Raw genomic sequence first — 12,473 nt, 5'->3', positions numbered from 1 at the left:
ATTTAATAATAACTTACATAATATTTTTGTAAACCAATCAAACTTAACAACAAGTTAACTTCAAATTCTTACTCAAGGTGACGAAAAACAAAGTGAGAAGCAGGGGTTGATTATTTTTGGCAGTCCGTTAATCCGGGGTGACATTCTTGTTTAGATATTTCAAATTGTTTCAGAGACACCTTTTGCCATAATGTGGTCTAATTTGGGGGTCGGGTGGTGCAAATCGAGTTTTGTGCCAAAGTACTCAATACTGATTCCTTAGTATTCGATTTATCAAACTACTCGAACATGTACCAAGCTACAGTGAAGTCGCGATTTAGTGCACTTACTTTGGCAAAGCAATTTTACTATTTCGGGGGTTTTCACATTTGCGGGGTTTGAGATTAAGAACACAATCAAAGAAATAATACATATATATTTTGCGAAAAGTAAGAAACAACAAAAAGTACTATTATATTTAAATGCATACTAAGGTTTATGGAAAAAATATTAATCGAAAAAATATTAAAAATGTGTTTATGTAATATTTTTATGGAACATGCGTGAAAAATGACGTTAGGCTGTTTAAACTTTTTCTTTAGGTTGAATTTCTACAATTTTTCGTCTTAATATTCTACTACATCACCATTTTCTTCAACCCATTGGATAATGCATTAATAGATTGCATAGCTTGGCTTGTTGAAATAAGCTTGTCTTCTGTATTTGACATTTTACATTGTATTTCATTCTCCAACTGATTTAAGTTTGTTAATGTCGTTTATTTCACAGTCAACCTGTAATATATAAAATTCAAAATTAACGTACAGTCGAACCATTGACACTCGAATATATCTGTATCTCGCCCTATTTTAGGGGTCTCCATCGCGAAATCTTAAAATACTAACAATAATTGATGAAAAAACGGAGATTTTGAAAAAGTAGAGAATAGTACCCAAGAAAAAAATTATTTGTCTGGCATATGACATGGCAGGCTGGAAAATGAACATTTAAAAGCAAGTACAGCCTGGCTGGCAGAATTTATTAACTCGCTATTTTTTTGTCCGTACTTTAGGTTTAATAATTAGCACTGTTCGGTTGTTTAGAATTTTTTTTTGAAATAAAAAAATATCATATTTAAAGTACATATGCATTTTTTCTTTAACTCAAACTCTCTATAATTCGAACTTTTTTCACAGTCCCTTCAAGTTCGAGTTATATAGGTTTGACTTCGTTATTGTAATTTTACTTACATTTGGATTAATATTTGGTAAAAGGTCTGTAACACTCTGGTTAGCATTGTGTGCTTCATCATTGAGTAATCGTACTCTAACAACACTTAAGAGGACATTATCCTTTTCATCATCCAAGTTGATTGTTAAAATATTTTGCCAACATTTCTCTATAACAAATGGTTTTAAGATATTCCAGGCCAAAGCTAAATTTGAAACTGCATCCTCTAAAATGTATGTTTGCAACATTGCACTTAGGTCAGAGTCTTTTGACAATAACTGGCCTAGTAGGTTTTTACGATAAAATAACTTGGTAATTCTGATAATGTTCTGGTAGGGTAACGGGTAAGTTGCGACTCATTAAAAACGCTTTCACCTAAAAATGAACTTACATCGGGGATAAACATGTCACGAAACTACTGTCGAAAAATTGTCATTGTCATCCATTCAGTAATTAACCGGCAAATTCAAATTTCGAAAGGCACGTGCATTTTTGGATTTTCCTAGGACTAATGGCTTCAATTTATGATTGCCTGCGGCATTTGTGTAGGCCAAAAATGTTATCCGTTGTTTAGAAGTTTTTCTGCCCGCTGCAGTTTTCTCTGTTTCTGATACATAAGTCTTACTAGGTAACAACTTCCAAAAAAGACCGGTTTCATCGGCATTATAAATCTGTTCTGATGCCAGATCCAGCCTTTCACTAGTGCTTCTAAATCTGTTCTGATGCCAGATCCAGCCTTTCACTAGTGCTTCTCAAAGTTTGTTGGATCGACTAATTTAGTCTGGAACGACAGTTTCTCTCCACTTATTTGGAGTAGTCTGATGCCATAACGTTTTTTAACCTGTTTAGCTGACCATTGCCATTATTAAATGAAGAATTTACATCAATTGCTTTTTGTAAAGCCTTCGCCTTTTCCTAAAGCATCAGCCCACTCACCGGTATATTTCTTTCTCTCAAGTTTAGAAAATATTTGTATAAATGTCTTTCCATGTTAAAATAGCTAGCTTTTAGCGTCTTTGTTTTTCTTGAATCTCTAAATGTTTAAATCTCTTTAATATCGGCGCCTTTTTATTTTTTATTGCATTTTATTAGGTTGATTTGGCTATTCCATATTTTTTAGCAAGCAGAGTCACACAATCACTTTTACCCAGGGATTCTAGCAGTTAACCGTTTAAATTCAAACACTTCATTTTTTGAGGCATATTTGCTGTGTAAAATCTCACATTTAAATGTACTACCCCGCACTGAACCTGATAGCATGTAAAATACACACAAATAATGATCGACAACATGAAACACGCAAAATCTCCGAGTCGTCGTGGGAATCCCCTAATTATGTATTTCACGGCCTGAGTCGCAGTTCAATGTATCGAAGTTGACCACTGTATGGCGAAGTACAATTATACCATTTGTGTGTGCCTACGGGGTAGTTCACCAGAAGTATCAGTAAGCAAAAAAATTTGCAGGGACAGTTCACGAACAAGTTTCATATTGGGAATGGACAGAGAAAAACCATCAAAAAAGAAACCAGCTATTAAAAACTGGACCCAATTTCAAAGATGGGTTGCTCGTAAACCGTATATATATATATATATATATATATATATATATATATATATATATATATATATATATATATATATATATATATATAAATATATATATATATATATATATATATATATATATATATATATATATATATATATATATATATATATATATATATATATATATATATATATATATATATATATATATATATATATATATATATATATATATATATATATATATATATATATATATATATATATATATATATATATATATATATATATATATATATATATATATATATATATATATATATATATATATATATATATATATATATATATATATATATATATAGCGCTAGCAAGTTTGAGATTGTCTCATGGCTACTATGGCGGAAGGTTGACTTTGTTTCCTTAAAGTTGACTCATGTCATGATCTAATATTCCATTTCACAAATTCATCATTTTCTATTAAAATCAATTATGGCAGATGAAATTTTGAGTTTTCAGTTCACATTATGGTTGCGGAAAATCACAGTGATTTTTTTTTAGAAAATGGTTCTGAAGTTTCTGAACGATCCTAAGCAAAAAATGTTAATATTAACCGTCTTGTCTACTGGTGTCTTGACTCCATTCAATCAATTCAACAGTTTGATAAGGCAAAAATTTACGTATTTTATTCGGAAAAAAGAGGAAGAAATTACGATTGAAAACTTTTTGGACGTGGTGACGTTCGGCGATATGTCAGGAAAGCCCATTGAAGATCTATCCGTTCTCGTCGAGGGGGTATTCGTTCCTCTGCTTTCTAATCCTGCTAACCACAAGGGATGGCCCAAAGTGGTAGCTCAGGATGTCGTATCGCACGTCAGAACTTTTAAAAATACCGTTGATCAAGTAATCGATGACAAAACATCGATTAACGGGATACCGAGGTTGTACTTTTTCAGATTAAAGGTGCGATGAAAAGTCAGGTGATTCTACCTATGCCTCAGGGTATATCAAATGTACACCAATCGATCCAGGTGTATATGGATTCCAACGGAGACGAAGTAAACTTGCCACTTAAAACAACGATGGAGAACTCAGTGATGAAATGGACAACTATCGTCAATGAAATTTTGAAGCAAACTTCTCAAATTTGTTTTGTTGACGGCCAGAATCCGACACCGCGGAATGAAATAGAATTTTGGAATGCGAGAAACAAGAACTTGGAATCTATTTACGATCAGCTTCGTGATCCACGAGTTAAGGTAATTATTTGCCAGCGAAAATAATAATCAGATGTACAGGCCAATCAAAAAGTCTATAAATATATACAGTGCAGTGTAAAAGAAATATAAGAATTGTTCAAAGGTCGTAGAAGTAATAAGAGATTATCATCGAACTTCCATTGAGGGTGTGTTAAAACCCAACATGGTTCCGCTGTTGTTTCCTGTTTTAATTTTTCAATAGATTTTTGAGTGCAAGTCTTCTGACATGAACCTTTTTGAATATGGCATGGTGTGCAAAGTGTTTAAATTCTTCCTAGTTTAGTTTTTTTAGAAAGATTTAACTTAAAATTTAGTCCGGTGTGTGTAGGTTAGCTGTATAGAGGACCGATAGAGCGAGTGCGCTAGCACGACGTTTAAACTAAAATAAAATTAAGAGAATCATTACAATCATCATTGTATAATATTAATAGTAATTAGTTAATGCCGCCTCAAAATCGAAGAGACGTGTGACGTGTCACATATCTCTAAAATTTATTTATTTGCAGTAATTGGTAATTGGTTATTAGGCACCGCGGTACTGAGTTTTGAATTTAAATTTGACTATTAAGTTATATTTTCTAGAAAATGGGAGAATATTTGGAAATAACAAAAAGTACATATTCGAAATCATTTAAAACTCTCTTCAAGAATGTTGTTTCCGCTGTTGTGGAAACAAGAGATATTTGCAAATATTTAAAGACATTGGTGCCACATTGTCATAAATTTGAAGAGGAGGACTTTTTAGATACTGAACCTTACGTGAAACCTCTGGTAAGTTTAAGATGTCTTTATTTCCAAATGGCAGTTGTTCCATTAATATTCACATTAGAAAATACGTCTTTTAATTTGATATTGTGGCAGTTGTATATACAAGGTTGATACGTTTCACTGGAGTTTTCTTTTAAGAGTAAATTGGTTTTTTCACAGAATTTATATTTATAAATTTATATCAAATCGGATAAATTAAATCATACTAAAATTTTAATTCTCAAAAATCAAACATTTAAAAAAGATAAAGATAAAATATTTTGACGCTGGTGTTATACATGTCCGTAATGGATGCGCTAAAAACAATCCTAAATTAAACAGCCAAAGCCAAGCTGCTTTTGAAACATCAACCAGAAAACTTGAATTTTGGGGTTTTTCGACATGGTAAACAGTTAATTCAATAGTTTTTTCAGTTCAATTCGATTTTGATTATCTTTCTCTATTTATTCTTCAGCAACAGTGACTCATTGTAAAATGCCAAATTACCTACCGATCTAACGTGCGGAAAGTGTCACTTTACCACTTCAGTTTCGTTTCCCATGGATCTGAGCCACTTCGGATATTTTCGAGATTTTACCGCATGGGTTTGGGAGCAATCGGATGTTTTCGCAGATGTTTCAAAGAAAAAGTTGGCTTCTTCAGAGCTCGACTGAAACTGGTTCGCATTTTACTCTGTATCTGCTTTTATATTGTTTAAGGGGGGCGGAGCTAAATGAGGGGCATAAACACCGGCTCGGATGACTGATTCCCATATTGGTAACAGGTAAAGACCTGAGTAGCAGTTATAGCTTATAGATTACTACAGACTCTCGGATTTTCCGTTGGTAGAAGAATTCATTACATGCAAGACTTTTAGTTTTATCGAATAAAATTTTATGACCAGTTTCGTGATTGTGCTCGGCCACTGCTGATGAGTTTATTTGTCTTTGTCTTAAGGCCAGGAATCCCTAGTAGATTTTCTTAGACAAAAACCAAAGAAACCCATTTTGAAACTGGAATAAGTTTTTAGTGACAGATTTTTTGTGGATGTAAGTTTATTATAATGCGAATATTTTGAAAACGGCATATTTTATCTAAGGTCTAGCGCCTTCTACATACTATGTCCAAAAATAAATCATATTCGCCATCACGGGAAACCTCCGTATCCAGGTTTTCATGTCGCTATTTAGAAACCTGCACGAGCTATAGAGAAATAACAATGTGGAGCACTAAATTTTAATATATATATATATATATATATATATATATATATATATATATATATATATATATATATATATATATATATATATATATATATATATATATATATATATATATATATATATATATATATATATATATATTAAAAATTAAAAAAAGAATTATATATATTTCGGCTCAATATCATTATTTTTACAAATTTAAATTTAAAATTTAATGTGGGGCAGCCTTTAGACGTATATCCTGTATAATATGGCAAGAATCCAGCCTTTTTGTTACTGCCGTAGACAATGTATTTCCCATTGAATTCTGTGACTATCGAGAATTTTAGGTACTCTCTACTATCTCCTAATAATCTTTCTATTTACAGTTTTGTTTGCAAACTCATCTTTGGATATTTGCGTACTAGACAGAATTAATTATTTTGAAAATAATATTGTTTCCATGTCCATCTGGGTTTGTATATCTTTTATGCATTTTATATATTTATATAAGTTTTAATTGTCTTAAAATAATGACATTAATTATTTCGTTAAACTAAACGACTATTGAATTTTAAAAATTCAGATCTCACGTTTTCGTCGCGTAAAACGATGTCGTGACATAGCCCAATCAAATACGTGACAACTAAGTTATAACTTCAAACACAGGTTTTATCCTGTTCAACAGCTTATACTCGCACAAAACAAACTTTAGAGATTTACAGTGTTCGTGCCATGTCAAGTGGTGAAAATCGATTTCTAATTTTATTTACGAAGGGCTCGAGTTTTATGTATTAAAATAAGGAAATGCCTTTAAGTTTCGATGGGATAGGAAGATAAGCGATCTATTTCCGCGTTCGAATTATTAGCACTCTATTAAATTATTAAAACTAACCAAAACTATTGAAATAATTATAAACAAAATTTATACACTGAAAATTACTGGTGTTGGAACTACTACTTAATACTGTGACGTGAAAAAAAAAACAGTATTAAATTAGCAACCTCGATCACTGCAAGTAGTGAGAAGGTTCAATACTACGAAATCAATGGTTTGCCATTGAAACTTGTCCATTTTTATGAAATTGAGGTAGGACCACTCTGATTAAGTTTGCCCATTTTTATAGGTTATATTTTATTAAATTAAATGTACTATGCTGGATATAGTATTGGTATATTTTGACATGACATTTTGATTATATAAATCAATAAATGAAAGAATAAACTCTAAAACTTTTGCGTTTTTTAATAGAAAGTCTATAGGTTGATGTCAAAATACGGCTAGACACCCTATACAATTAAAAATATATTATATGTAGTATACAATTTGTCAGATTAGTAAAGATCACACTTTTTTTTAACTAATTTTATTATTGAAACCTTATAAAAATGCTACATTTGTTTCTTCTTCTATTATAACTTAATTTATAGTTCAAAATTCAAATTCAAAAAACATTTATTTCCATTTAGACTTGTGTAGACAAATGTCGGATATTGTAAAAAATAAAACAAAATAAATTAAACACTCATATGCCCATATAGATAGGATGAAACAAAAATTATTTCAATAAATTATTATGATAGCAAAAACTCGTTTAAGCTACAAAAAGCAAAAGTCACGAAATTATCGTTTACCCGATATTAAAATTTATTTGCCCGGTGCAACTCTTTCATTGAAGTAGGAAACTGCTTAGGATTGACAACATAACACAACCACAAAATAAAACATACTACAGATCAGGCATGAATGAACATATGCAAAATAATATAAACGTAAAAGATCTATGGAAACCATTTTTTTTTATTTCTACATCAGGTAGCAATAGGTAGACAGTCTTTTTAAAGCATCTGTTTGATGAATCCAGGTCAGGCGAGAAAGGCTTTTATTTTAGTCCTTACAAGAAAACTGACATTAAGTTTGCATTTCAACAATGGTGTTGGAGCTACTACTTAATATTTCAAAATTGCTGCTATCAGAAGCAGGAACTGTACTGTCAGAGAAAAGAAATAGGTGGTAGGTGCAGAAAGTACCTAACATTTTATTTATTGCTATATCTTTGTCGTTATATTTCAAAAAACCTTGTATATCGTTAATAAATAGATCTTTTTTTATCATGTTTTCTTCAAATCGAATATCTTTGCTGTTAAGTCAGTCGATAATCTGTTGCTTTTTTCAAGACGACGTTGATGTTTTTCTATACGTCGTGAATGATAGCATTATCCATAACTATTCCTGAGTTAGCATGAAGATATTTTATTCATTCTCCAAAGCAATCTTGGAAAACATCGTCATTCATATCCTCGTTAGAATCGCCCGTTAGAGAGAACTCAAACCCTCTTTTATAGAAATTCGAAAATAATTTCTGACGGTCATAGGCAAATAAGCTAAGTAAAACAATACCAGAATTAATTATACAGAAAAAAGTAAACCAAATGTACATTTTAAATAAAATAATACAGTAACAATTTAAAGCCGCTCTGGCTCTAATTACTGCTCTCCAACTTACAGCAGGCTATACAATTTTTGTCACGTGTGCTCTTGAATTATCGTGCAGATATTGCTCCCACGCGCTCCCACGACTATTGAACTTAAGTCGCATATTACGTTCTGAATATCTTTCACCATCACGTCTGTAAATTGGTATACGTCGATCAGAAGCAAAACGAGTAAATCTTAGTTCGATTTGCATGTTTCCTGGAAAACCTCAAACAGGCAACAAGATGTGCCCTGGTGAGATGCAGCACTGTTACTTCCACCCTTGCTCTCATTGCATATTCTTAATCTAATACGTAGAGATGGACTACTGACGTGTGCATTACGCATATTGTTTAAGTCATTTTTCTGTAACCTTTTGCAGTCCTAATGTCAGGCCGCTAATTTTCATTTTCTCCATAGGGGAATACCGCTCTCGAGATCCTGGAGTACATTGTAATCTCAATTAAGTTCGCGACATAAGTTTGCGCCTGTCCGTCTTCGATTGACGCAATGATATTGGCAATTTGTTCTGTAGTTAAATTATTCATTTCTTTTTAATATTTAACAAAAAAAATCTTTTCCTCATTTAATCAATTTTACGTACGATGTGAAAATTTTACGAGTATTTTCTTATTCGGTCAATATCCTAACTGAGAATTGCCTAATTGACATTTTTAGTTGATTGTTTTGTACGTTTCTATAAGTTCTACAAACATTATGCAAATGCGTGAGTTTATAGACCCAGTGATCTGTAATAATTTTTATGAAATTGTAGTAAGCTATATTTTAGGTTCACATCGTGGGTCTGATATGGGTAAACTCCCAATACTATTCGAGGTGTGACCGTATAGTAGTCTTAATTCAGATGATAGGAAATCTACTGATAGAATCGGCAGTACAGTCTCTGGATCCAAGCAGTATATTCCAAGGAGAACCGGACGAAATGCACGAAAAAATAGATCGCGCTATTCTGGTTATCGCGAAATTTGAATTCTCAGTCGAGTACGTCCGAGATAATTTGGATTCTTACTACGACTCCCGCCCCATAGGTTCGGCGGAAGTCGAGAGAAAGCCGTGGAACTTTCACCGCCGCAATGTTTTCCAAAGGCTTCTCGATTTCGTAGAGAGGCTCGATCTCGTTAAGCAAATTCTTCAAACCCATTTGGACTTTAATAAACTGGAAAAAGTCGAAATCGGGGGAATAAAGGGTAGATATCTGTCCTCTAAGTGCGCCGATATACTGGAGGAATTCAACAAGGCCTACAATCTGTTCGCAAACATTCAGTATGACGTCCTGGATACGGCTGACGATTCGCTGGCCAAAGATTACGAGAAGTTACAAATTTCGTGCGCCGATTTCGACAAGAGGTTGGCTGCTATTTTCTCGCAAGCTTTCGAAGATTGCTCGAATTTAACGGCCATGTTTAAGTACTTAAATTTGGCCGGAAATTTGTTTAGTAGACGATTAGTTTATGAAGAATTGACCGGTAAATATCCGGTAATCGTGGAGATGTTCGATGAAGAATTGGACAATGTCAAATCCCTCTTTGATGAAGGTAAAAAATACGAGGTTCCAATAGCGCAAAACTATCCTCCGGTTGCGGGAACTATCTTGTGGCTTCGCAAGTTGTACGACAGGATCGCCAGGCCCGGAGATGAATTGAAACTACTAAATACCGATATAATCAAAGAAGAGGACACTGTGCATGTTATGAAAAAAATGCATGAAATGCTTCAGATTCTGAGAGACGAAGAAGAGATCGTGTTCAAAGATTGGTGCCAACAGGTTCCGCAACAGATTGTCCAAGGCATGTCGAAATTTCAATTAACCAGAAATGAACAGAAACTGTTGGATGTGAACTTTGATAGAGAACTCGAAGCAATTTTACGGGAAGTCAAGTACTTGAGAAATATGGAAATAGACAATATACCTGATGATGCCACTGAATTGTTTAAAAAATGCGAAGGATTGTTGGACTCGATTCTAAAATTTAAGAGAATTGTAGAATGGTACAATTATCTACAAACCTCAACTTCAGAGGTGGAATTTAACCTAATCAAGGGCGAACTTGAAGCAATTGATGAAATGTTAGAGCAAGTTACTGCTTACTATACCTGGAATAGCAACAGTAAGTTTGAGAGCAGCACTTATTTAGGCGTCCAAGACTTAAAAAAACTTTTCGAAACAAAGTTTTTAGGTATTGTGAATAATGGAAAAGTCGTCATCTCGTCTTTCTCGAATTAATTTTTAGTTTTGCTTAGTTTTCTTCTTGATTTTAACTCCTCTAAAATTTTTAGATCTGGAAATTATTACAAAAATATTTAATACTGTGAAGCAATTGGTAGACAGAATTAAGCTGGCTCAGAAAAATGTTAAAAATCTCATTGCCGGAATAAAGGTGTGGGTTCAGCAGCCACTTTTCGAGAGGAAAGATGGCAGAAAAGAAAACTTGATTTATCTGGAGGACAGAATAGAAAAAATACAGAAAAGGAAAGAACAGGTTACCGCTTCCTCTTGCGAATTAGAACGGGTCATTAAAGAAAATTATGAACTCTTCTTTAATGAACCCTTCGAGGAAATTCCTCCTCCTCCGATAGGTAGGCAAATAATGAATTCGTTTTCTTTTAGCGGTTTAATTTTAATATTATTATAGAAACCCCTGTGGAGACGCCAGTCTCACCAGAACCGAAGCCGACTAAAAAATTGAGGACGAAAGAAAAAGGAAGGAGAAAAGCTGTTAAGAAACAGCAGGAGGAAGACGTACTTCGAGAGATGAAAGAAACTGCTAGAACGGAAGAGGAGGTGAAACGAAAAGAGACGAAGATGACCATGTGGCTGCCGTATCTGGAAGAATTGGATGAAGTTGTTAAAGACTTGATGCTCACAGCAGTTCATAATTCGCAATTGTTCTTTCTGATCGAAATGCATGAAACAGCCAAGGCTCCGTTGATGGAGTTGGTAATGGAACTTCACGAGCCGAATATAATTTTTATTCCATCGATCGATACAGATGAGTCTGCGAATTTTTTGCAATTTGTAGAAGGTACCAAGAAATAACATTAGCAAAAGCGACCAACCCCTTAAAAGTTTAAATTTTATTCTACATTTTCTCATTAATTGAGAAAGTTTTTATAGTATATTAATAAAAATTGGCGGTTTTAAATTTTTTCACATGACAATTACGAATTTGAAACTAATTTGCCTCTAGAAAATACAAGAAGCAGTGAATATCCTTAGAAATAATAGAGAAGTTTTGCTTAACAATCCAAGATATTGTATTGAGGTAGATTACCAAAATTGCTGTACCTTTTCATTCATCATTCATAAATGCAAGTATGTCAAAAACTGACATTGGACACGTTTTTATAGAAACGCAAAATAGCAAAAAAGGTTAGTTGAGTTTCAAAAAACGCGCATTTTCGAAAAAGGCCCTGTAACTCTAATGATAATTGAGCCCCCCAGATCGACAAGAGTTTTATTCCATCTCCTTTACAAAATAGACTTTGCCTTTAAAAGTCACGAATTTCGCACATTCTGTACCTTTATGTAAGACATCATCTATATAAGCTATAACCTATGTCTGTCATTCCCCATGAGACGTCTAGGTTATTTTAAAATTAGTATGTGTTGATGTATCACCCTATATACGTATGTATTATTGCTGATATTTATTTTTGGCTCAATGTGGTGAACAATGCCTTTATGTAATTTTATTACAGATAATGCGCATTTGCCTCAAGGGGAATTTTAATAATTTATGTGCCAAGTTTTGCTATGAAAGTGACGTGATAAAAACTTTCGACAAATTTTTATGACTAAACTAACTCCTCGGCTTGCCTGCAGTCAATTAAATATGTCACAATAATTGCTATCATGTTTGAGATTTTATTTTATTTGGATTTTGGGATACTTCAGTTTTATCAAAAAGGGTTTTTTCGATCCGGAAGAGGACCTGATTAATGATTGATGATCTACGATTTTTTGTTCTAATATTCTGTTTCTACCATCGTTCATGCTGCAATGTAC

At 33.0% G+C, this 12,473-nt stretch overlaps 1 protein-coding gene across 1 annotated transcript in view; it reads left to right on the top strand.

The window, feature by feature from the left end:
* Positions 1-12,473, top strand: part of LOC132698712 (dynein beta chain, ciliary-like) — a 50,018-nt gene that overhangs the window by 10,599 nt on the left and 26,946 nt on the right. Inside the window, exons 3-8 of the mRNA XM_060664915.1 lie at positions 3,321-3,662; positions 3,716-4,018; positions 4,601-4,789; positions 9,237-10,575; positions 10,745-11,044; positions 11,101-11,490. Coding sequence (XP_060520898.1) covers positions 3,321-3,662; positions 3,716-4,018; positions 4,601-4,789; positions 9,237-10,575; positions 10,745-11,044; positions 11,101-11,490 — 2,863 coding nt within the window. The remainder of the gene's footprint in view (positions 1-3,320; positions 3,663-3,715; positions 4,019-4,600; positions 4,790-9,236; positions 10,576-10,744; positions 11,045-11,100; positions 11,491-12,473) is intronic.

The sequence above is a fragment of the Cylas formicarius genome, unplaced genomic scaffold, assembly GCF_029955315.1.
Source record: "Cylas formicarius isolate icCylForm1 unplaced genomic scaffold, icCylForm1.1 PGA_scaffold_10__41_contigs__length_53128322, whole genome shotgun sequence".
Taxonomy (NCBI): Eukaryota; Metazoa; Arthropoda; class Insecta; order Coleoptera; family Brentidae; genus Cylas; species Cylas formicarius.
The sequence above is the reverse complement of the archived record's forward strand: the minus strand, read 5'-3'. Positions and strand labels throughout refer to the sequence as shown.